This window comes from Amia ocellicauda, chromosome 16, assembly GCF_036373705.1.
Source record: "Amia ocellicauda isolate fAmiCal2 chromosome 16, fAmiCal2.hap1, whole genome shotgun sequence".
Taxonomy (NCBI): domain Eukaryota; kingdom Metazoa; phylum Chordata; class Actinopteri; order Amiiformes; family Amiidae; genus Amia; species Amia ocellicauda.
Genome location: NC_089865.1, coordinates 30,232,994 through 30,259,903, shown reverse-complemented (window position 1 = coordinate 30,259,903; position 26,910 = coordinate 30,232,994). Strand labels below are relative to the sequence as shown.

Genomic DNA, 26,910 nt, shown 5'->3' with positions numbered 1-26,910 from the left:
CCCATCTCAGTGTGGATGGAAGGCCAAAACAGAGAGAAAAATATACTTTATCAAACGAAAATGTATTAGTATGGACAAGGCATCAGTCAGTTAGTCAGGTTGGCTGACTGGCAGGCAGGTCTGTGCTGCATTTCTCAATCCAGGAATGAAAGGGGGTGCACAGCACCACCCCCACCCTCAAAAATAGATTAATACAATATAAACTGGATGGAAATGTACCCTGTTAATGATGGGAATGAATACATATACACCTACATTGATACAAATAGACAGGTATACATAAATAAAAAATAAAATATATTTTCATTAAGTGAATAATACAATTCTATATTTCCTTCTCTCTCTCCACTTGCTGGGATTAAATCAAAACTTTGACCCATCCACTAATCAAAAACTACAGAACTGTACTCAGTTGCGGCTTCATTTTCAGTAAGATGCCACTTTCTTCTAATCAGAAATGTACCTGCAGGTGGGTCAAAGTTTTGATTTAATCCAGCCCTTATTCTCCTCCTCAGCCAATCAGAAACTGGGCTGGCCCATTTTAGTAGTGGGACTGGTCATTGCATGCAGATCGGGCAAATGGTTGTTATGACAGAGAAATAGTGCAAAAACCAAATATATTAGTTTCAACTTCGATTGGCCCACCTATCTTAAAAATGGTCTGGCCTATCTGGCATTTGCCAGAATTGCCAGATGGCCAATCTGCCTATGCTGACAGCTATCGAGCTATAACATCAAGTATCAAGCATCCCCCATTCAAGATCCTTTCTCACATCTCTTTGAGTTAATTCTCATTGCTCTGGCATAATCCCTCTGCATTGCTCCAGCAATGTTTGATCTGCACCTGCTCCCAGCTGCACTGCAGACGCCGACGCTTGCAGAGCGTCTTCAGGTGGTCCTCCTCTACAAGTGAAGGCAGAACATCAGTGGTTCCAGAGTTCCACCTCTCTCTGAGCTCCTCGACATCCTCCTCCAGGCCCACTGCTCCAGCACCAACCACCAACCAGGGAAGGCCTCCTCTTCATTTTGCCCACCACAGTAAACCCCCCTTTTGGTAGTTTTCTCAAATTGAAGGATAATGATTGTGTATGCAACCCCAGTTATCTGAAAAAAGAGAACACTACCCAAGGCTTGCAAGGTCGCTTGGGAGTTCAGACTCCTGGCAAAGACGAATTTCTGGTTTGTGCGTCAACATTTATACGAACAGGAAAGGGTTGTTTGTGTGACACATGGACAGGCCTATAGGCAGCTTTGATAGAAAAATGTTTCATATAAGGTACCACGGAAACTGGCTTATCCCCTCACCCTTTGGGTTGTTAATTTAAAGATAACATTAACACCCAAAACATTGTTGACCAGAACTGAATAAATGCCTTTGTCTCATTTCGGTTGCCAACTCCTGGTGAGGAAGATGTCTTTGTATATTCTGTTTACAGTGTGATTGTGTATATAGTGTGAGTACAATTGGGGTCATGTGTATAATATTTATATGTGGCAATGAACGACAGTGTATTATTGTGGGTTTGGACTGCTTAACTGCTTTGGCAGTGGTTTATTAGCATCCCAGACAGAGAGAGACAGAGTGAGACATACTTTATTTCACATCACAGACAGGCTGCAGTGATGGATCATGACCATTAGAGCCCAGTGTTTGATCATACAGCTGACTGCACTGTTGCTCTGCATTCCTTGTTTAACCATTCTGATCTGTGTAATGTTCTACAGTGCCTTGTGAGCTTAAAAGGCAGTGTTGTTGTTGATTGCAATTCAGCTTGAATAAATTAGTTAAAATAATCAACTGTACTAGAAAGATAATAGACAGAAAGCAGCTAATTTAAAATAGATTTATATTGGGTAGGGCCCAAATCTGGCCTGTTTGTTAACCAACGTACATTTGTGAAAGCAACAGTTCAGTTTATTTTAGCATTTTTGACAGATACAATACATGCATATCAATTTGTGGGTTTGTTTCAGGTTGGGGGTAGACCTACAGTTTCATTGTATAGCCTCCTGCTTTGGAATCAGTGACAATTAATCAGCTTGGCAAGGATCCACACAAAATTGATTGTACACATTAGAGTTTCCAGTGCTGTTCTGCAGGAGATTCTAAAATTAGTTAAATTCACGTATTTATTCTACGTAACACATATACTGTCTTTTAATAATTACCCGTTTTGCATAATTTTAATCACCTGATTAAAATTAAGATATTTTGCAAACAAATGAATGCATTATATATTAACAAAAAAGTTAAGTTTACAAACAAACTTTAGTTAAACTCAATCAAATTATTAAAAAAAAAGTTTCTCAGGTCTATTGACTTCTTAAACTAGTATCAGCTGATTTCTTATACATACATAACAGTACATAAACTGGTAATTTCATGCTTTAATAAAAAGAAGGAAAAAAGCATTTAGCATAACATATTTGATTACTATCAGATTAGCTATATCTCTTTTTAGAAAAATAAAATAACAAATCTCACCTGTCCCACACTACCCCAGTCTATAAAGCATACAAGTGAACAACAGGGCTCTCTGTATTTTAAGATATTCTCATTAAAAACCATTGATTTCCCTTCTCTATTATGCAGAATATTTGCTTGACTAATATTTTAAAGTTATGAAACAATGACAATTGATTCATTTGCTGAAGAACACTAAAAAACACTATTACAGTGTTTTTTTAATCTTTTGTTCAAATGGAAATGCTGTTTTCAATGTTGCTTGGCTTCATGTAGAGGTATGGAATCTCAAGGCTCTTGTTGCGTTTTTCGATTTCAGTGTCAAGCTGCATCAGGTCCTCCAGGAATTCTTTCATTATTTGCTGGGGTTTGTTCTCAGTGAAGCGCTTATCTGGGTATGTTCCTAAACGGACCTGGGAAACAGAGGGAAGGAATACTATTTACTCAGATAACTAGCCTTGAAACGGATGTTTACGGTGACCAGATTTTCAAAGGTCAAAGCCATATGATCAAACCAGGAGCCAGGACTGAGATAAAATATATAAAATTTGACCCAATAGAAAACTACAAACCTGTACTCGGTGGCATATTCATTTTATTTTTATTTTGTGGTACTATGTGTTGCGGCCTGTGTTACGGGGCTCCACCTGCACATGCTACATTGGAGCTGTGACTCACATTTCCTTTGACTGATGCAATTGAGGTTGCTTCAGGTAGAAGTAAAAGGAGTTCAGATTTATGAGCAGAAGGAAGTAGCAGGTGACAAAAAAATAATATGCAGAGCGTATTTTTGTTCAAAGTACATGGGTAAAAGACCCACTGGTGATTCCAAATGGACAGTTCCAGTACAGAGTGTCAGATCCAAGTTGATAGTATCCCTTTACTTACAAAGTCTGTAGATTTGTGGGTCAGCAACCAGATTGTAGTGTTGGTATAAATGGTGTTACTGACATTAGCAATGCTCTCCAGGATGTCGTCCTCAGTGGTGACCCCTTTCATAGAGGGCGGAGGCTGGCGCATAGTTGGTGAGGCATTGGGCATCCAGGAACAATATTCAAACTGAGAAATATAGGAAACAAATTGAATTTTTTGCTGTTAGAGTTTTAGCACTTACCATCCACTCCGTGGGGTCCTTATTAATTAATTAATGTTTAAAACATGTATGTTTGACTATACTGTTTATTATATTCAGTATACCACATGATATAAGCCTGTTCAATATACAGTAGATCCTCGAGATACGCAAGGTTTATGTTCCTGGAAAACTTCATTTATGCGAGAATCGGGGAGCATTATCACACAGCAAACAATGGAAATGTGACATAATGTATAAATAAATAAATAAATCATATTTTACACACTCTCTATTACACTTAAGGAAAAACAATTAAAGATTTGTCAATCAATACTTTATCAATGCAGTTACAACATCATATTCAATGAATAGTTATTCAATTAATATGGAAATGAAGCATTTAAAAAAAGACATGTTTAATTGAGATGAAGCACAATTTTAATCATTAAGAACTATCGCTGCTACTAGGCATCTGGAAGTCATTGTCACTGGCTCTAAGGTGAAGATGTTGCATCACAAAGGCAAAATTCAGAGTGGACTGACTGAGCAAGTGCCCCAGCTTCCTCCCCAGAAACTCAAGCTGCGCATGACTGCATTTTGTGGTCTGAGGAGCTTGGGTAGAGAGAGACTGAACAATGGTGATGCTTCAGAACTTTCTTGATTGTACTGGGATGCTCTCAGATGTTCTTAGTATTTCAGAGTTATATATTGCTGACATGACAATAAGATGAATACATTTTAGTTTTTAAATAAATTTAAAATTAATTTAATTTCTTGGTCTTGCAGTTTGTGTTTGGTTCTTGCATTTGTTTCTTGCATTTGTGACTCCATTCTACCCTACATCATTATATTAGTCATACATTTTAGGATTCAAAATGTTATATTAAAAATGATTTAATCAACTTAACTCTTTACATTAATTGTTCACATTTATTTAAGCAATTTGAATTCAAGTAAATGAGAAGGTTGTCCCAGTAAGCACATTTCTAGGTTTTAGAAAAATAATCTCTTGCCAGCTCCCTGTGCTCTGGAATGGACTTACATCAACATTGAGAACAAATACGTGCTCATGTATATATGGAAATGGTGTGCATTTCGAAGTTGATTCTCCTGCTTGGATTTCCAAGTCATGACACTAGTCGATTTCATATATCTCGAGGGATTCTGTACTGCTACTGCTTTGATTTAATAACAGTTTTAAAACTAAAAGTAATTAAAAGTAAATTGTTGCAACTTTTGTTTCACATACATAAAAAAATGTTACACATTTAAATTAATAAATGGAATGGCTTTAGTGAACTGAGAGATAGTAATAATCTAAATAAGTAATAATCTAAATGATAATCTAAAACAAATGTATATACTCTTCTTTTGTTCTCACATACATTTCAGAGCTATGTTAAGATGTTAATACAGTTATACCTGTGCATAGTTGACTGCATTGTGCTGTGCTGAGCAGGTGAAAATTACCATGGTGAGGAACTTGATAAGTTCTTTGGCAGTGTTAAGTGAAGCTGGCATACCTATATGAAGAGCAGTAACACCGTTAAAGTAATAGATGCATCACATTTTATGCAGTTCCATAGTGAAATTTGTGAATCTAAAATGTAAAAATGTCAATATTTTAGACACATTTATAAATATGGTAACAATTAAAGGAAATGGTGTCATCTAAGTGGAAAAACATGACAATTTTTCTAAATTTGTTTACACCTTTTGAAAATTCACTGCTGTGCAGTGCTGACTAAATTCATAGTAAAATCTGGGAGGGATAATATAAATATCTGTGGCTGCCTATTAATTCTTAGGGTCTTATTCGTCATATTCAGAAACAATTGTCACATTTTATTTGAACACATCTTCATATAATTAATTGACTGATTTATGTAGTGGTGTTTGGGGAGGATGAAGGGATGCAGAGGAATGCTGGGAAAGTAGCATTTGAGCCCAGTATTTATATGAGACATTTGCGGAATTAGGGTCCGACCGCTCTCCCAAAATTACATTTACAACGTTTTATAAGTTGATGCAGGAAGGGTTAAAAAAAGTTATGCATTGCTAAAGCAGAGTTTTGTATAATTGACTTGTATTAATAAATGCAATTATTTGTGTGCACTTATTTCTCTCTTGTTCCTATCTCTATTACTCTATTGGAGTGGTCTCCAAACCTGTTCTTGAAGCGCCCCTCTCCAGCAGGTTTTTGTGGTCACCCTTCTATCACCAATTTATAAATACCTGAAAGTATTTAATTTGAAACAATTAAGCAGGTGGTTTGGTAAATTAAGTCATTTAGAAACCATTGGAGCAATCGCCTGAATAGCTTCAGCCTCTCAAGTAAAGAAATCCCTTGGTTGAGTTGCTTAATTTATTAATAACTCCCATGAGTTCCCAGTGTTTAGCAATTGGTGATTGAAGGTGACCTATAAGGTAAAGTGGATTGGGGCTCTTCAGGACCAGGGTTGGTGACCACTGCTCTATTGTCTAGGACTTTCCATATTTCCAGTGTGCCACAGATCTGGGTATTAATCCTATACAGTTATGTATCTCCTCTCCTCCCCAATACTTCTACCCCTAACCTTAACGACATAAAAACTCACCTATGTAAAACAGATGGTGCACAACCAATGATTGTCTGTGGGGGATTTTAAGGGGATACAGTAATATGAAGAACACTGATTCTCCATAAGATTAATTTATTAAAACAAATTCCAAAAATAAAGACATATTCTTCTTTTTACATGACAAGCACTTTCTGACAGAGTTCCACAGAACTATTCTTCTAAAAACCTATGAAACTCAAGCAGATACAATAAGAAAATACAATCTGTTTGAACATGTCCAATATACTATCAGAATATGTTTACCATATAGCCTGTTTATAGGAAATACGTTTTGTTGCTTTGACAATTTATTTTGACTCCAAAAATTGCAGGATAGGCGGTTTCTTGACTTATTAGTTAATATATGGAAAACTATACATATAAAATAGTAACTGGTTATAAAAATCGAATTAAATAAGGCAACGGTGTGACACATATGGCCTCTACAGGACCTTGTCCTTCTTTTTACAGGCACTCACCAGATGTTGGGCAGTCTAGTAAGCCAAAATTGACATCCTTTATCCAGTTCTGGAGTTCTGTGTCCTCCCCGACGTTATGGTCGTTCGGGTAATAGAAATTCACCATTTTCTGCACAAACCTGGAAGGGGCCAGGTTGTTAAATTAATGCAATGATTAATTGTGGATAGTTCCTTAATTTGTGGTGTAGCAGTCCTATCTAGACTCTGAAGTCATCATGGAAGAAGCTAAATGCCCTTTTACAATACTTTTAAGGTGGCTGCTTTACGGATATAGGTGTAGGTACAATTTGCAGTTCATATTTTCCGAAGGTAGTAAACACTCTTAAAATAATAATTTGATAATTAGATTGAATTATCAATAGCTGAACTGAGACTAGAGTAACCACAATGTATGTGTGTGTATATATTAAAGGTGTAACAATCAAATTGAATATCAATATTTTTACAGATTTCCCTCCTTATTATTTTGATCGACAATAAGAATGGGTCATGGATAATGCAAAATTGAAATTTTGGGGAATTTATAAAGTATAAGCACATTTTTTATTTTGTCAATGAATTTACATGACTCTAACAAGATGTCGTTTTGAAATATCTCACTCAAGTTTCCTTTGTCTGCAATTAATTATCTTCCAGTTCATTTTCATAATTTAAAGTGATAATGCTGCCATTTGTTCAGGATCAATTTTCAGCCGCCATAGGTGTCTTTGCATGCACACTAGCATGTCAAACTTAATTATATGCATTACAGTCCTTCAGAACACAGATCTATATAAAAAACTCGTTTAATCTTATTACGCATTATTCTAACATATAAAACCAATGCACTTGTATAAATTGAAGCATACATATTTAAAACATTAATTTATTCATAAGGACCTCACAGAGTGCTGAAACTCTTACAGCAGCAGTTAAAGTTACTTTTTGCATCCGAAGCATTTTAAATTAAAATACAATTATGTATTGTTTGCTAACATAGACATCTCCATTTCTCGGAGCCGAATAGAGGCTAAACTTCTCTCGTGAACTGGACACGACTTATGACATCCGCACAGAGACATTGATCCACACCGGAGATGACGTCAAAACAGAGCAACTTGTGTCAGCCTGACTGAGCATTGGAATGTTTTGAGGAATATAAAGATCTTACTGTACAGCACCAATGACTTTGTGGATCTCTGTGTAATGATGTAGTCTATAAAACTTTTAATTAAATTGCATATAACCTCATAGCAGCAGCTTTGCTGATATTTTGAACTGAGTATACTAGCAAAAAAGTGCAGCCCAGCATATAGTCTGCGTTACTGTCAAAGAACAGCTGTACCAGGTGGTGTGGTAATTTAAAGCTCAAGAAGATTTATTAGGTAAATTCTATCTTGCCGACTCAATCTATAGCATTCAAATAGGAAAACGTGAATTATGCAAATTATCTTTGCGATTTTTCTGTACTCGTTCCTTATGAAAAGCTGATCTAATTAAAATTGTTCCTTGATCGCTAAGGAAGGGCATTGCCATTTCAGAGCGGTGTGTCAAGCGCTTTCATTGTGTAGAAGCACAAGGTTTTTGGCACAGACCCTATGGCAAGCCAAACTGTCATTTAGACATATCTCAAAATACAATTCAAGATATCTTAAACTGAATTTCAGATATCTGAAACTAACTCCATTTCAAGATCTCAAATTACATTCAACATATCTCAAACTGACTTCCTGTCAAATTTGAGATATCTCAATTTCAATTTCAGATATCTTGAACTGTATTTTGAGATATCTCTTAATGACAATTTGGCTTGCCATAAGACCTGAAGCAGGTTTACGATTAAGGATGTGTTGCTGTAGTAATTTACTCAGCTGAACTAAGCTTCGAGGAACAGAAGAAAACAGACTTCCGTGAAGTTATCCTCCAAGGTATTTTATGACTAAACCCTCAGGCCCAGTTTGTTACAGTATTCCTTTTTTATTCACTTTCTCTGCATCTGCTACTTCCTTTAGTGTATCCTGCATATGTAGCCTGTGTATTTAGTAAAACTTTAGATACATTTCCCTTTATATATACTAATAAAAATGGATTTACTGGACTGTATAGTACCTTTCTTTACCTACACAAGTAATTATGTCGGGGTTGCTCACCTTTCAGTAATTTTCCAAACTTTAAGGCCATCGTCCCTGTAGTAATAGTTAGGCAAAGTGTCCACTCCCCGCATTGCAATGTCTTCAGGCAGACAGAGAGAGCTGTAGGTAAGCTCCTTAAGGCCTCTCTGGAGAATTATGCCCTTTGCAGACCCTCCTGAACTGAAACACTAGTTAAAGATAAGCAGATGATTTAGAAAATAAATGACCCTGTATGTTGAGCAGGTATTGTGAGATATTGTGCTTTGTACAATTGTTAGACAATCACAGGATTTCCTTGCAATCACTATTACTAATGTTATTATGACAAACCAACACTGGCAATACTGACAGTGGGAGAATACAGCAACCAATATGGAGGTTGCCAAAATTAAAAATAAATAAAAACATCTTCATATAGGCCTATTTATTGATTTATCTGTTGCTTAACTTCTGTATCTATGCATTTTAATTGAATTAAATTAAACCTCTTAATGCAATATCTCCTGTAGGTAAATATTATGCAGACAGAAATGTTTTTGAGCATCTGTTAGATCCACAGTTTAAGATTACGTTTAAATAAGCAATTAGTGTACAAACTGTGTGCCTTAATACAACCTGATGTGACCAACCATACTATAAAAGCTAACATCATGCCAATTTTCTTTTGAATGTCAAGTTTCTGGCATGTGCCCTTTTCCCAGTGAATATGTGTATTTATTTATTTATTTATTTATTTATAATTTTTTATTTTAAGCTTTATTCCATGCAATTTTTTTTTAAAAAAAATTTCACCAACAAACAAGTCTATTTTGTCTTTGAAAAAACAATTTGTGGCATAGTTGCAGCAGTATCTGCAGATGTCATTCCTCAATCTTTTATTTGCTGTCTACTGGCACCTCTATCTGTTCACTATCTGGAAGGAGGTTCTAAATCATGTTGTGAATCCATTTATAATGATATGTTTAAAAAATGTATCTCTCCTGTCTCTCGTGTTTATGCTGTTGCTTATCTGACTCTTTGTCCACCTTTACCCTTACTGCTGTGTTTTAATATCCCTGCATCAATTCAATTGTGAAGTCACTTTGTGTTCACTATACAAGCATGTCTACAATTCATCATGGGAATGTTCAATGAAAAAAAGTGCTTTTTGGTGTGTGTTCTAAATCTCTGTATCCTGGATTGTGCTTGCTGTTTTTTTTTAGTTCAGGATCAAATCACTGGTTGTGTAACATTAGTGAAACTTAACTTGGTTTGGGATCCCAACTTCGCACTACCAGCCTATTTACAATAATATATATCTGTCCTGTTAGCATCGATATCTAGTCTGTTTCCTGGTGGCTACAATGACCTGTTTTTTTTGTTTTTTTTCTCTGTATCACTCTCTGCTACTCTGATGCAGTGGATTGCAGGGCTGGTAGTGTTGCTGAGTTGCTATCGCCTGAACCTGGTGCTACTCTCATTGTTCTATAACCATCCTCTGTCGTGGTGGCTTCCACTGATCTTTTGCTCTCCCCTAGATATTTTACACAGAACTAGATATCTAAATGGCAAAGTTTCAAGTTTCTGGACAAATATTTGTTTACATAAACCTGATCGCATGTGTGATGTGATGCAAAAGTCACGTGCTATACGGGTAAACAAATACTTCTTTTGACTGCATGGAACTCTGCTTTCATTCAACACTTGTTCATTTCTGACAACTGACAGCAGAATTAATCTATCTTATTAAATCAAGTGATACATCCTGGATATGGTTATATTGATAAACCCCACTTGGTTGGCCAAGGTGGAGGTCTTGCCATGATTCACTGCCTAGATTTAAACATACATATAATCCCTGTACAAAGCATTAAATCATTTGAATGCTTGGACTTTAAAGTATTGAATTCTTCAATATTTTTGTTCTTATTGTAAATCATACCTTGTTTTGGCAAATATATACTGAAATGCATATACCTTCCTAACGGAGAAATTTAGGCTTATGTTAAAGGACTTAAGGAGACAGCTTTGAAGTTCTGTGTTTTACAACAGGCCTGTCCAAAGTATGACAGATAACATGTCCATGCTGGAAGACCCCCCCCCAACTGGCAAATGGGCTGCCATGCCTGTCTCCACAGAGACATTCCAACTGAAGATTTATTTTGTGAAACTCAGACATTCAAGGTACTTTATATATTCCATAGACCAGGGTAACAAACCCAAATACAAACTACATGCTGCTAACAGAAGTGTTAACCAGCTTCTTCCTCAGTTTGATAACAAACAATAAAAGGTGACTTAAAACTAAGTTAATGACACTTAAGTAATTCTACCTCAGAACCAAAACATGCTCAAGCCATGTTTGGTCTTAAAAGAAAGACCATTAGCTAAAACAACCATTGGACCATTTATATTTCACATACAATGGAACATTAACATTTTATAATTATTCACACATCCTAACTGATCCTCCACTGACATGGGCATCAGACCAGCTCCCCCCCCCCCCAGAATTCCAAGTAGACTCACATTTAACATTACCGAGAAAGAACACCTGGCTTATTTGGTATCAACTGTAAGGTCATGCTTTGAGGGACTTTGTAATTGATAGAACTAAGACTTGACAAAAAAAGAGAGTTAGAAACTCTAGGTAACATTTGAACCATTTTCACATTCCTCAAAGCCATCACACCCCAATACACATTCTGTAGGAATTAAGGGAGAGGAATGGCAAAGAGTGCTTTGATTCAAATTTCCATTTTATTACTCCAAACCTGACCAATCAGAAATTTGAAAGGAAAGAGATTAGAATCTCTTTGTCTAAAATGTATAAAAACAGAAAGTTAAAACTACCAATTCAGCACAATTGAGAGTGGTACAATTTGGAGTGGAACAACCTGGGAGAAGAAACCAAGGAGATTAAATCCAGGAAGACTGAACAGAACCAGAACCAGAACTTCTCCACCAAAAACCTGAAAGCTTTGCAACCGTCCTTAAGTCAAAGCAGTCTGCCAGCCGTCCCCGCTTTCAACTGTCTGCATAACTGAATCTCAGTAAACCACACAGGTAGTATATTTTGTGTACTAGTCAAGAATTAGGTAAATCACAATTACATAAAACCTAGTTCATGGGATCTAAATTGTAGGAACGGCTAGCATAATCATAATACTTGTTTGTTATTTTACTTGTTTTGTGCCTTGAGTCAAAACTCGAATATTGGATAGATCTCCTCTCACTCTCACTTTTAATATTATCCACCCTCCTTGTCTCTATCCTATCTTTGCAAATACATGTTTATTAACATTTTTAATAAACGTATATCTGTATAAAATGAAACAACCTCAAGGTTAATTCATGCAGATCAACCTCAAGGCTAATCTGAATTCGTATTAGTTCAAGTATTGTGGTAACTTGTGCATCAACCCGGTCTTGTTTTCAGATGATTTGACCGCTGTGGGTTGTATGTGTGGGGGTCACTAGATAATAGGACTTTATTCAGAAATTATTATTTCTTCTGATATTTGATACCCGGTAAAAATGAAAACTCCATTTTACAGTCCTAGGCCAATCGAAAGAACTTCCTAATAAAACAATAACTGTAATGATAAATTAAAACAATTTGTTCATTGCAACATTTTGGCTGTATCTTATGAGATCAGCATCCTTTCATTTCATTAAACTATCTATTGTCCACCTCAGCCTACTTCAATGTTTTTATCAGAACTTTGTGAGTTGCTTATCATGGTTTGTCTGATAGCATCCTTTTATTGGTGAATTTAATATGCATATTGATCCTCCTGACTGTACATTTGCTGCTGATTTCTTTGATACATTGTTTTAACAATTCTCTACAGCCCGATGATTTATCCACTGGGCACTACTCAGTGGCTGAGAGCACTATCTGGGTGAAAGGGCAAAGGGGAAGGTCCATTGCCTGTTTTGTTTCTCCCAGTGCCTTGATAATGCACCAACATTTGAGAACAAATCTGATCTATTAAGAGTAACCCGTCACATCTACGCCTCACACTTCCTCAGTCAGCTTCCAAAGATCTACATCCCCTGAATTCTAATTGCTTTCACCCTTCCTCAGCTTCTTGTCCTATTATTCAATTAACATTCCAAAACACTATGTGCACTTGTTTCTCCTGTCCTCCTTCCCATTTGTTCAGCACCTCCACCACTAGTATCCTGCTTCCCTCTCCACTGCATATAAACCCCCTGTGACTTCCATTGAATGCTCAGTCTTGTCTAACTCTCTATAGCAATTCCTAGCCCTCCTTGTGAGCCCGATTACCGGTTGACTTGTTTTCCCCGATCTATGACCCTTGCCAGCTTCATCGACCATCGCCTCCTGGATTGCCTTCTCTGTGTTGTTTGCCTGATCATCGACTACGACTCTCCGATTCCCTTGGACACTCCTGTTTGCCAGCTTTGACCCCTGACTGTTTCCAGGTTTTGTTCACATCCGCACTTGGGTTCCCCTTCCCTGTCAGTCTCCCTGTGACATAACCTTCCTCTTAAGTACGATAGTCACTGTTATAATTCAAATTTTACTTCCCATTTTATCTATTTTAGTAACTTAGCATAGTCAATGTACCTTTTTTTAAATATTTAATTCAGAGTTGTTTGTATCTTTTGAGTCAAACATCTTACAAGAGATTTATTTGGGGAAAATCTTACTATATAATTAGACTACATTGTCTTTGGTAAATTGTTACCTTCATAAAATAAAGGTCAATGTAATTTGTTTATAACTTCAAACAGTTATGAGGCAGATATTGTTGGTCCTGCTAATACATTTATGACCCAGTATTTAAGTAAAATAAGGAACACTTCACTCTCTGTTTCAAGGAATGTTAAACTTGAGCTCATCTGATATAAAGTTTTCCTTTGAATAAACCCTTCTGATAGAAGAATCTTGTAATGGATTTTTCAAAACCACAAATACACAACATGACATTACACTTCCTGTAATGACTGACCTGGTCAAAAACTCCACCTTTGTTCAACAACTTATTCCTTGCCAGTATATTGATTTGCAGTGTGAATCGCATGTGTGGAACCAGAAGCTAGAAGACAAAATATATTAAAACACTTCATTATATGTTTTTTAAGTCAGGCTCTTATAGGTGAACAGATTCAAAAATTAATATAATATGAATAAAATGATTAACATAATATTAGATCAACGAATCTAATGGAAAAAATACATTTGCAAATGTATTAATTAATGCCATTTATTACCATTGTTACTAGTATTAATTTGCACTTATTACCATTAAAGTTCTGGATACAAAAAAAAAACCAGTCATGCTAGTTGCAGTATTGAGATTAACATCCTGAAGAGTGCAGTGCTGAATTACATAACTCACTGAAAAAGTCAGACAAAACCTCTGAACACAATCATTAATTTTTTTCATCACCTGAACCAATTTAAGCCAATTTATTTGCTGAGAAATGTTCAAAGGATTTGGTAATGGATATGGATACCTTGAACAGAGGATGGATGGAGGGTAGCTGTCTGAGCAGTGCAACACAGAACACCTCGGCAAGAAGATGAGTCCTTAGCAGATGAGTAACCAGCTCATAGTAGTTAAAGTCGGCACTGCGCACATAGATCTTCGCTAGAGTCCAGTCCTCTTTAGAGTCATCAGGATAAAATATTGGGTTGTCTGGGCCAGGCTTCTGATTCAACTAATATTTAAGCAAAAATATCAGAACAGTGTTGGGTGACAGAAAATAGGCAAGGTAAGAAACCATAGTAAAAATGAATAATAAAATAACAGATTTACATTACATTACATTACATTTAGACTAGAGATAATAAAACCATGTCAGTTACTTCCATTGATGCAGAATTTATTAGGGTGATAGTATAACTAGAACTGCCAGGCAGTTTAATGACTTCCAAGCCTAGTCCCAGTACCTGCTTTGAGCACAACCTGAATGTACAGTATAACCTGGATTTCAGTCCTCCATCCCCAAAACAATGTTAACAATCCTAAATAGGTGACCAAATCATCAATTAGTCATTTTATTACTACAAATTATGCACATTATCTGATTAAGAGTGCTGTACATAGTTCCTGGCACTTATTTAATCATTGCAGATTGCAGAAGTATTACAGATAATGTGCCAAGATAATTTTGAAATGTTTACCAGGATTTTTTTTTATTTATTTAACAAATACTGATACCACAACATCAATACTGTAACATTAAAAATAAGGCTATACAAATTAAAGAGAAAATGTTGATACTAAAAAGTTGTTTCCAAGGAGCACATAAGTGTCAATTACAGTTAGTCTCTCAGTTTCTAATTCATTACTGCTGCTTCTTGATGTTGATTTCTTATTACTAACATTTCATTGGTCAATAATGGCCATATTGTTTTCAAACATGAAAGAGCTTTACCTATAGATGATATATGCCACATTTCAAAACAACCACTTCACCAGTTCTCAAGAACCAGACTGTTAACAATGAAGCAGGATGGGTTGTTGATAACACAGACGGGTGACAAATTAAAGGAAAAACCAACATAAAGTGTCTTAGTAAGGTGTTGGGCACCACGAGCCACCAGAACTTCAATGCTTCAATGCTCTTGGCACAGATTCTACAAGTCTCTGGACTCTACTGGAGGGATAAACACCATTCTTCCAAAAGATATTCCCTCATTTGGTGTTTTGATGATGGTGGTGGAGAGTTCTATCTAACATGTTGGTCCACAGTCTCCCATAGGTGTTCAATTGGGCTGAGATCTGGTGACTGTGAAGGCCATAGCATATGATTCACATAATTTTCATAATCATCATGCAACCATGCCAGGAAAATGCCCTCCACAGCATAACAGAGCCTCCGGACCCCCTCACTGTAGGGGTTGAGCAGTCAGGCCTGTACCGTCCTCTTGGTGTCACCACACATGCACTCACCCACTTGTCCAGAACACGAGCCAGTTTTGCAGTCTTTGTGACTGAAGGTCCTGCCATTCGTGCCCCAATAATGACCCCTCTTTCAAAGTCACTTAGATCCTTTCCTCTTGCCATCTTGATCCAATATCGAGGTCAACTGGGCCTGATCAGCATTTGTGTACATGCCACAGAGCATGATAGGATGTTAATTGCTCAATTGTATCATGCAGTACACCTGTTTGGAGGCATCTGCATTCGTTATGTTCCTCCACTCATTTATTCTGTTTATTCCTTTAATTTGTCACCCGTCTGTATGTCATACATTACAGATCAATCGATTCACAGGGTCTGAAGAACAAGATTTTGAAATCGTCATGCAGCTGTTTGTAGCCAACTAAATCCACACAGCCTTTTTATCTTTAACTTTTTAATTTTCCATTTTAATCAAACTATTGCAAATGGTATCAATTAAATGTAAATGTAAGTATCGGATGCAATAGTATAGCAATTCAGCTACCTGGATGGCGATGGGCACCAGTTGGCCCTGGTTATTCTTATAGAGCATACAGACAGGAGCTGGCAGGTACTGTGAATTATTTTTGATGATGTTGGCTCCGATGCCATCCAGCAAACTGTAGTCCACCATGTAGATATTGTTAGCCTGTGAAAATTAAACAAACCCCTTATTTTCTCTCTAGAGGTGAGATGAAAAATAGTTTTGTATCAGAAGTAACGAGATTTTTAAAATTAGAATTTTATTACACTATATTTTGATTTCATACAATTTCTAAAAGTAAAATTGACAAACTTGGTTACAGTTTGATCAGATTTGCTGTATGGATATATTTAAATCTGATCAACATACATATAAAGTCCTATAACAATTTACTTAATACTGTGACCAATGGTAGCATATAGAAATTCAGTAGAAAAGTCCCAGAATATATCTGAGAGACACCAGGCTTCACAAAGTTGGTGTCAACAACAAACTACTTCATCAGTGAACATTATGGAATGAACCTAACTATCTTGGTGTCATATTTGAAATGTTTATATTTTGAAAAAAATATTACTTTTTCAACTAATTAAATATTGCTAATAACTTCTTTGTGCACCTCAGTTGTAAACGGACGAAGTTGTGATGCAGCACTGACCTTTATTTCTGTATCCAGGTTCTTGGATTGAAGAAATGTATTGATCGTTTCCTTGGAGACTGGAAAGTTTTGGGGAATTTCTTTACACAGTTTGATCAGGATTGGATTTGAGCCATTCAAATACTGGTAGCCAAAGAAGCTGTCTTTTTCCCAGTTTTCCATCACATAGTCTGAGAGCAAGATAGAACAGTAATAGTGAGATTTTAATTAGTACTCACATCTTTCACAATACAATCTGATGAATCACATACAATTACAGGGGCCCCACATCTTACATGTAAAAGTAATAGTTCTGACTTTTGTTACGTTCCTGCCCCCCCAACAATTGCAAATAGCCAAGACTACTCCAGTAAAATATATTGTTTTGTATGCATTAATGTATAGGTACTGTAATTTGCTTATAAATCTACAATATACAGCAATAAAAAGTACAGCAGCCATATGATGAAATGAGGAAGACGGACGATATACATGGCTGAGACACAGCTTTTCATCTTATTTTAGCACAAATCATGCTTTCTTTTTCTCTGCACCAGTAGCAGTAATTGACTTGTGTTAAGTAGCTATGTTGCACAGAAAACATAATTGTAAATGAAAGTTAGAAGAACAACAAGATGCAGCAACACTTACAGACAGAGTGAAGTACGTATTCTGTGACTCTGTGGGATACTGTAGGGGAACTCAAAATTGTGTGCGCATGGTTTAAATATGGTTTATATATATATATATATATATTTTTTTTTTTTTCTTAATTTGTATTAATTTTAATATATTTGTTGGCCAACCACATAAAGCTGATACCACGTAAGAACAGTCCGCATAACATGCGGGGCATTTCCTTAAAAAAATACATTATACACATTTAGTCTTCAACAGAAGAATTATTAAAACAGGTACAGTATGATTTTCAAATAGGAAATAAAAAAAAATGGTAGCAAATCATTTCTAAAACTTAATGAGTTACTTCATAAAATAAATTAAAGGGTAAATATATAGAATGTATCATGCACCTTTAACAATTGCAACCTGAGCAATCTAAAGTGACAGTAGGATAGCACAAAGCACTTGTCATGGTTCCCTAGCTCTGACCCTCTTTCCCCTCTAGAGGCCGCCACTGTTCCCCTGCCTTTTCTTTCTCTTTTCACTGCTTTCATCTCTCACTCTTCCCATTAACATTCTTCCACACCCATGTGCACACTTGTTCCTTACCTCTTCTCTCATTGGCCCTGCACTTGCCTTCCCACCTTCTGCTTCCCTTCTTAAACCCCTCACTGCCCTCATTCTTGGCGAAGTGTCGTCAGTGCAACCTGTGTCACCAAGCTGTGCTCCTAGCTCTCCTTGTGCTCGCTCCCAGTCCTCTCTCTCTCTCTCTCTCTCTCTCTCTCTCTCTCTCTCTCTCTCTCTCTCTCTCTCTCTCGCTCTCTCTCGCTCTCTCTCTCTCTCTCTCTCTCGCTCTCTCTCTCTCTCTCTCGCTCTCTCTCGCTCTCGCTCGCTCCCAGTCCTAGTCCTGTGTCTCTCGCTCAGCCTTCTTGTTCTTGACCATCGCCCGTGGCCACGACTACATCCTCATTTAGCACTTTTGTCCAGTCAGCTGCCTCTACGAGTGCTGCACCTGGGTCCTTAACTCCCGTGCCCTGCGGTCCTCCCTGAGAGACCGTGACAGCACCCCTAACATAAAGTATTGTAATAGTGTTATATTGTGCCTGATATGTTATCACCATTAGGTTCGCCCTAAGAAAGGCTAGGTAATAAAATAAAAGCAATTGGATGAGCCTAGAATTTCTAAATCTCTTACTGGGAAAACATGCATTATAAGAATAGTTTATTTTATATATATGTATATATTTTTTATTACTTACATACAGGTTTAGTACAAAGCTCTGTACTAAGCACAGGATCATCCTCAGTACACTGCTTTCAAATTGTTGCAGTTTATTTTATTTTTTTACTTCCTGATTACAAAATGATATGGTGTATATTGTTTATTAGGGTAGTAGTAGTAGTATTACCAGCAGTATTAGTTGACTTGAATTTGAGGACTTTTTTCATATTCTTCATACTCGACCATGAGTCATGACATTCAGAAAGGCCATAAAATTTATTTATCCTGAAACTAAGATGAGAAAAAAAGAAAGAAATTTAGCTGAAGGAAAAAAAAATATATTCACAAACGCTGTAAACATTTCAAGTGAGCTGTTAGAGACAAAAGATGCAGCAAATTCAGACAATGTTTTATTGTACATGCCAGATGACTGTAATATGGCTATTACATAATCATTTAAATGTCATAAATCTTTAAGTAATGGCATGCACATTTGGGTCAAAAGTCTTGACATCTAACTGCTGAAAACGGTGACCTGTAAAACCAACTGCAAAACAGAAGCACAGGCCTAGTAGGCTTCATCTTGGTAATATTCACATCACCGGTTTATTAAAAAAGTTAAGTGTGTCTGCTAACAAACAATAATAATAACCATTAAAGTTAATATGGTAATATGATATCAAATAAACACTATTAAAGAAGTATGGTATAATTTTACAGTGTATATACACTTGGCTCTTTGCAGAACTCATGGGTACTTTTTTGCTCTTGGTTTATTACAGGTTGGCCACCCCTGCAGTAAAGCATAGCTTTCCTCTGAGTCCTGCTCTGTCTGATTTGTGGTGTGTGGGTCCCTGTTTGTCTAATATCATTTCTTGATTTAGGTTGAGGCCTTCTCCTTTAGCAGACTGTGGCCTTGGGGCTGGTTTCCCTACCTGTACACTTTGCTATACAGTATACAGTACCCCATCCTCCTTTGGGTGGTATTCTTGTCTCAAAAGATAATGGCTCTTGAAGAAAAAGAATACTACCCACAGACTGCAAGGACCCGTGTGAATCTTGGGCTCTGGCAGAAAGGGGCTGAGTCACTTTGCGTTGTAATTGTTAAAGCAGGCAGAGGAGGGGACTGCCTGTGGGACAGTGCACAGCAGCCTATAGGCCTCTGTGTTTATACATTTCCATGGTAATGACAATATCTCATCCCCTTTGTGTAATGCTCTCTTTCCCAGATAACTGTGGTTGCATTTTGTTTTTCAATTTTCATTACATTTTCATGGTATTTTAGGACATGGGGAAAAGAGTGTGATATGACATCTTATCAGACAAGCTCCCTTACCCATCAAGATTCTACCTAAAAATAGTGGTAATGCATAAATAATAATGATAAATAATAAAATACCAGAACTAATAAATGTCTTACGCTGCTGCAGCACTGAACAGAGAATCTGAATCCTTGGAGAAGGAAAATCTAATTTCTGATGGCACGTCAGTAGCTTCATTGCCATCAATACATTTGGGTATTTCGTCAATGAATGTTTTCCACCTTAAGAGCAAATGTAAAGAAATACATTTTCTGAGTGACAAACAGGTTCTATAAACCCTTCTTTATTAACTCACTGATTCTTTGCAAGATCAATATTAGACAGCACTACAAAATGTGGACGTGTTGAATTACAGTTCTTCTGGCATTAATGTGGCCATTGAATATAACCTTTGTTTAGTCTTCAATTACATAAATATATGTAATGTATGTTACATAACATTTACTGCTGCATAGCTTAGCACAGTAACAGAAAGATGACAGATTAACAGAAATGATAACACTATGTAACACAATTTTTGTTCCTGGGTAGTAAGTGTTATTTCCTAATTGCTTATGCATCAAAAGTATAGAAAATGGTTATTATTCCCCACAAACTTTGATTTTGTGACCAGGACAGTGATATTTTGAAATATAACTATTTCCAATGATTTAGAAGATTTAGAAGCAAGTAGTTTTTGACTGTCCTGGTCATTTTCTATACTTTTGAGGCATAAGCAATTAGGAAATAACACTTACTACCCAGAAACAAAAAAAAATAAAAGTTACATGGTGTAATTAGAAATGATAAATAGCTGAAATAGTAAGGGATTATAGATCTGAGGAAGGCACTGTCTATCTACATGCTGCATATTTTATGTTTGTGCACATTTTCAGCAAATGTGAATAGACAGATATGTGGAGTATATTTACTTGTCTAAATGGTGGACCATTTAGTAAATAATCAAACCAGACACACATGATAGTTTATCTATAGTCAGTTAATTATTAAATTGCTTTGGTACAATCGCATGGCACATACAGTTCACCTAACTGAAGCATGTCTAGTATGCAGACTCCAAACTGAGTAATATATAAATATTGAACTGGATTATAGAAATGAACTATTCCTAGTGGGCTGAATGTAAAACAAGAAACAGATTTTTTCCGTTTGGCTACATTACAAGTATCATACAGGATCAACGCATAATAAAAAGTTTGCTCTGCTTGTAATTTTATATAAGGTATATGTATTTGCAATAAGGGGACACACAATATTTCAAATGATAATTAATAGAAGTAAAATACTTGAATAGTATTATTAAACTTATAAAATATAAAATTTAGATTTTCAGACCACTCACATGAATAAGGCCCTGCGGTTCTCCATCTGATCCTTCGTGTTTTTAGGAAGCTTGTCCTCATGTCTCTTCTTTGCTTTAGAAAGCAATATTAAAACAATTTTAGGACAACAAACTGGAATCATCAGTAATTATTTAACAAGGTGCTTTGTAGATGTTACATAGACTGAAGTCTTACTTCAGGAATACTACAAACAGAACATATTTCCTTGGCCCAATAATAGCCGTGTTTGACTGGGACGTGGTGATAATGTTCATAATGTAATCTCTACTGGGTGAGAGCTGTTGACTATGCAAATAATATGATCCAAAGAGGAATTTTGTGTAGTATAACTGGAACTCATATTTGCCCTTTAAAGAGAGCTGGATGACTGAAATAGAGGTTACAAAACTAGGTCTTCCAAAACTCAGGGCTCTAGTTATACATAATACTAGTTAATATAGGTCAAGTGAAGTGGGTTTCTTATTGTATATGTAATCATACACATAAAAATTATATATGCATACACTACCGGTCAAAAGTTTTAGAACACCTAAATTTTTCCAGTTTGTATTGAAATGTACACAGTTTAATGTGTCAATCTACTCTGAAATTAAAGCATAGAACAAACAAACATTAGGAGGTAAAGCACCAAATCCATGTGATTCTCTTTAATCCCATGTGTACTCTCCACTGTTGTGTTTGCCCTGGAAACTGTAGATCGGATGTGTTTGAGAATGAAACACGATGGTATCCAATAAAGTAAGCTTTTAAACAATGTGTGCATTGTAGGAATACAGTGTAACGTCTATGCACAGGAGCTGCACGTAACACTGCCAAATAATGCTTAAGAGGGTGTAGTAACACAGTATACAACTCCGAAATGTACATTATTTTTCAGTTTTTGGTAACCTAATCTTTTTTTACTGCTTACAGTAAATTTACAGTAGCTGATCTGATTCCATGCTAGTTAAATGTAATAATAAAAACAAATGTAGACTACATCCTGTGAAACTTCCATCACTAGCATTTAAGTGTCGTGAAATGTTGTTGGTAACTGAAATACTTGTAATACTTTAAAAAATATATATACTAATAATTATATGCAGGGGATTACATGAGATAAGAGGAACTGGTTTCTCATATGTGAGTTACAATATAGATATCATTTTAAAATAAATATCTGGTTCAAATTATGTATGTTATGACATAATATAATATAACATAATATATTACGTTATAGTATTATTGTTCCTCCATGATTACACTATAAGGAGCAATATGACAACACATGATATTTTCAGTTCTCTTCATTTATTGCTTGTCATATTCTTCGTATTAAAACACACACACACACACACACACACACACACTGACCTGTTCCTTCTCTCACACTGACAGGGTAAGAGCCTGTGATCCAGCAGTAACAGGGGAAGTGGTATGTTTTTTCATTTTCATCTTTCACAACCACCTCAGTGCAGAACCAGCTGGTATTTGATAGGTTCATAAATTGCTTCTTCTGCAGGATGATCATCAGAATATCACCCAGATATTGTGATGATTTCACTGTGTATGTACTTGTCTGCAACCAAAATAAAATTCAAAAATTACAATTACAATGTCTAATAATAACATAAAACATTGCCACTTGTCTCCAATAAAAGTTCTACTAGTTACAATTGGTCTTGTACAGAACAGGTTTATTAGTTTTTGTAGTCAAGGTCAAATACACTAGTTACAGCAAAAGAGCACTAATCAGTTGCTTAAAATACAGTACAACTAGTTAGGAAGATATTACAGCAATAAATCAGTTTAGTTATAAATATAGTACACTAATTAGTTTATTCTAAACCGTAAACATTACCCGTTATACATATATATAAATTATATATAAGTTTTCGAATAAACAATGTCAATTTTGTTTAAATTTATTGCAAAGTTAGTCTTTCACTTTTTTCTTAACATGTATTTAAGCAAGCTCTGCTGACCAGGACCCATTTACATTTTTTTTGAGTTTATTTAAATTTTCTTAAAACCAGGAGGTGGGGGGGGGGAGCGTATATATGCATACCAAAAAAAGGAGGTGAATTGAGTGTTGCAAGTTAATCCTCATTATGAAACGGAATTAAAAACAAAAGTTATACAATAAAATGTATACTACACAAGTAACTCTCTCACAGGAGCAGTGTATATGTATACGTGTGTATAGTAATGGTTAAGCATTTTAAACTTTAAATTGTTTCTGTAAAATTAGTTTACTTCAATACTCACCTTTCAGATTTGATCAAAACATTGTGCATTCACAGTGAATAATGAATACGTTAAAACTTGATTGTATAATTACTATAATTTTTTATTAAATGTGCTCGGCTAAAATAATAAAATATTACATTTGTTACCGTTATAACTGCTTTGTTGTTAATACAGTTGTTTGTTGATAATACAGACATTTAGCAGGTCTGTTTTTCTTTTGATTTGGTCATTTGATTTGGTCCTAGGAAAGCTAACACTTAACTATCATATAAGATAGGATAGGTCTGATTTGGTCTAGGCATTGGTCTGCCTTAAATTACTTTGAGTTTTTATGTTTGGATCTAGCCTGATTTGCTTGTGACTAAAAACACAATATAAATGTGTGGCTTCAATTATATTCCTGAAATTGGTGCACATGAGTCTTTTGCATGTCATTCATTTATATATATATATATTATATATATATATATATATATATATATATATATATACACTCACCTAAAGGATTATTAGGAACACCTGTTCAATTTCTCATTAATGTAATTATCTAATCAACCAATCACATGGCAGTTGCTTCAATGCATTTAGGGGTGTGGTCCTGGTCAAGACAATCTCCTGAACTCCAAACTGAATGTCTGAATGGGAAAGAAAGGTGATTTAAGCAATTTTGAGCGTGGCATGGTTGTTGGTGCCAGACGGGCCGGTCTGAGTATTTCACAATCTGCTCAGTTACTGGGATTTTCACGCACAACCATTTCTAGGGTTTACAAAGAATGGTGTGAAAAGGGAAAAACATCCAGTATGCGGCAGTCCTGTGGGCGAAAATGCCTTGTTGATGCTAGAGGTCAGAGGAGAATGGGCCGACTGATTCAAGCTGATAGAAGAGCAACTTTGACTGAAATAACCACTCGTTACAACCGAGGTATGCAGCAAAGCATTTGTGAAGCCACAACACGTACAACCTTGAGGCGGATGGGCTACAACAGCAGAAGACCCCACCGGGTACCACTCATCTCCACTACAAATAGGAAAAAGAGGCTACAATTTGCACAAGCTCACCAAAATTGGACAGTTGAAGACTGGAAAAATGTTGCCTGGTCTGATGAGTCTCGATTTCTGTTGAGACATTCAGATGGTAGAGTCAGAATTTGGCGTAAACAGAATGAGAACATGGATCCATCATGCCTTGTTACCACTGTGCAGGCTGGTGGTGGTGGTGTAATGGTGTGGGGGATGTTTTCTTGGCACACTTTAGGCCCCTTAGTGCCAATTGGGCATCGTTTAAATGTCACGGCCTACCTGAGCATTGTTTCTGACCATGTCCATCCCTTTATGACCACCATGTACCCATCCTCTGATGGCTACTTCCAGCAGGATAATGCACCGTGTCACAAAGGTCGAATCATTTCAAATTGGTTTCTTGAACATGACAATGAGTTCACTGTACTAAACTGGCCCCCACAGTCACCAGATCTCAACCCAATAGAGCATCTTTGGGATGTGGTGGAACGGGAGCTTCGTGCCCTGGATGTGCATCCCACAAATCTCCATCAACTGCAAGATGCTATCCTATCAATATGGGCCAACATTTCTAAAGAATGCTTTCAGCACCTTGTTGAATCAATGCCACGTAGAATTAAGGCAGTTCTGAAGGCGAAAGGGGGTCAAACACAGTATTAGTATGGTGTTCCTAATAATCCTTTAGGTGAGTGTATATATGATTGTTATACCATATGTAAGGATGTCCAGGTGGTCAGCATAGAGTAACTCCAACAATAGGTTGTGATGGATGGCAAAAACTAATTTATTTAACAAAACAAATCAACAAACACAAATCTTTAGATAATCAACAAATCAGGATATTTTTGAAACTTTGAAACACACACAGGTTCTTATCCTATCCCCAGTCTCTCTTTGAATGAGCTTTGTGCCGAGCTTATATCCATTTCAAAGTCTGTAGCTCCTCCCATTTAACAATGTCCTTTTAAGCAAATATATACATACACAAATAAAACATGCTCTAGGTTCACCCTGCTAGTCTCAGCATGGTCATGCGCGCTCCCTGCTGGCCCTTTAATGCAGGTGACTACTGCGTGTCCAGGCTCTCAGCTACACGAAGTAAGTTTTCAACCCTTTTTGTTTTAACACTTAGCAAGTTAGGAAGCGATTATTTTAATGCCTGTGTGCATCCAGTTATTAAGATTATAATTATAAGATTATATATATATATATATATATATATATATATATATATATATATATATATATAGCCCCTTGTTTTCAGACTACCGGCTCATCCTGATAGGGAAGCTCATTCTGTCAGAACACCACAAGTACAACACCAAGTAAAGAAATAAATACATGCGCATTTCAAACATTTCACCGACCTCATGCTTCCACAAGGAATTGATACACGTTAAACACTGATGTCTATAAGCTACATTGATTTCCGTGCAACGCCGTATACATACACACAAGCAGCACTAGACCATAAGCATCTGCACTCGCAAAGCTGGGATCGAGGGAAGGGGATGCGTTTCTCCTGCACACCAGGGCTAGCCCCTTTTACAGGTGTTTGTTTTGAGTCAACCTAGAGAATAACCTAGAGTCCTGCTGACTCCACTGAGTTAAGGTAAGGAGGCATATACATTTACACTGCCACTCTGATTTCTTGTATTCAATAAAGTACATTTCTTAGCAGACGCCTTTATCCATGGCGACTTACAAAACATAAGCGCAATACAAAGTGCAATAATACAGTGCAGTTCAAGGCATAAAACATATTACACATTCAAATTTACATAATACAGTGCAATTCAAAGCATAATACATTATACAAATTCCAAGAATTTGCAGAAATCTCTTGTCTTTGCCCTTTCACTTACTTGGCCTGTTGCAAAATCCCTTCCACAATTGACCAGGTGTTCTTTTTTGCTTTTGCCTTCTGCTCCACATAAAGTTATATAGACATCATCATATGTGTCACAATAAAGGAAATCACCAGTAGTTACTGTCACTTTGTATGTAACCATTATTATTATTTTCAGTTTATTCAAGAAAAGAAGCAGGTGCTGAATCAGATTCTTGTACAGCTGTAACTAGTTTCCTTCGCTGGCTGCTTTTATAGAGGTAATTAAGCTGAGACACGACTACCCAACCCTCACTGTCACACACACACATATATATATAATCAACAAAATCGATAGAGACTGAGACTCAATCACATATGCGAAAGTTTGACTGCTATTGGAAGATGTCTGAATTTGCCTTCAGTATGCATATTATTATTATTATTATTATTATTATTATTATTATTATTATTATTATTATGTGCGTATTATTAGTATAGTTTTATAATTAGTAATAACATAGTCATCGTGATTAAATAATACTAGTAAAAATTTTGTATTAAATTGTATTA

The 26,910-nt window shown here is 36.2% G+C and overlaps 1 protein-coding gene across 1 annotated transcript; it reads right to left on the bottom strand.

The window, feature by feature from the left end:
* Positions 1–1,830: 1,830 nt before the first annotated feature.
* Positions 1,831–26,590, bottom strand: LOC136711741 (arachidonate 12-lipoxygenase, 12R-type). The gene is made up of 14 exons (XM_066688192.1): positions 26,375–26,590; positions 22,614–22,818; positions 21,260–21,332; positions 20,016–20,138; positions 18,783–18,886; positions 16,774–16,943; positions 16,137–16,280; positions 14,199–14,402; positions 13,691–13,777; positions 8,748–8,917; positions 6,619–6,737; positions 4,962–5,062; positions 3,353–3,523; positions 1,831–2,877 (listed from the first exon to the last, which is right to left on the bottom strand). The coding sequence occupies exons 1-14, from the start codon at positions 26,519–26,521 to the stop codon at positions 2,698–2,700; spliced, it is 1,998 nt and encodes a 665-aa protein (XP_066544289.1). The 5' UTR covers positions 26,522–26,590; the 3' UTR covers positions 1,831–2,697.
* Between the last annotated feature and the right edge of the window lie 320 nt (positions 26,591–26,910).

Bases quoted from the DNA above. Each gene is read 5' to 3' on its own strand.
- LOC136711741 (XM_066688192.1), bottom strand. From the start codon at position 26,521: ATGGTTACATACAAAGTGACAGTAACTACTGGTGATTTCCTTTATTGT. The intron at 22,819-26,374 runs GTAAGTGAAAGG...TTTTGGTTGCAG, and splicing joins GGGATTTTGCAACAGGCCAA to ACAAGTACATACACAGTGAA. The intron at 14,403-16,136 runs GTAGCTGAATTG...CTTAAATATTAG, and splicing joins TGGTGCCCATCGCCATCCAG to TTGAATCAGAAGCCTGGCCC.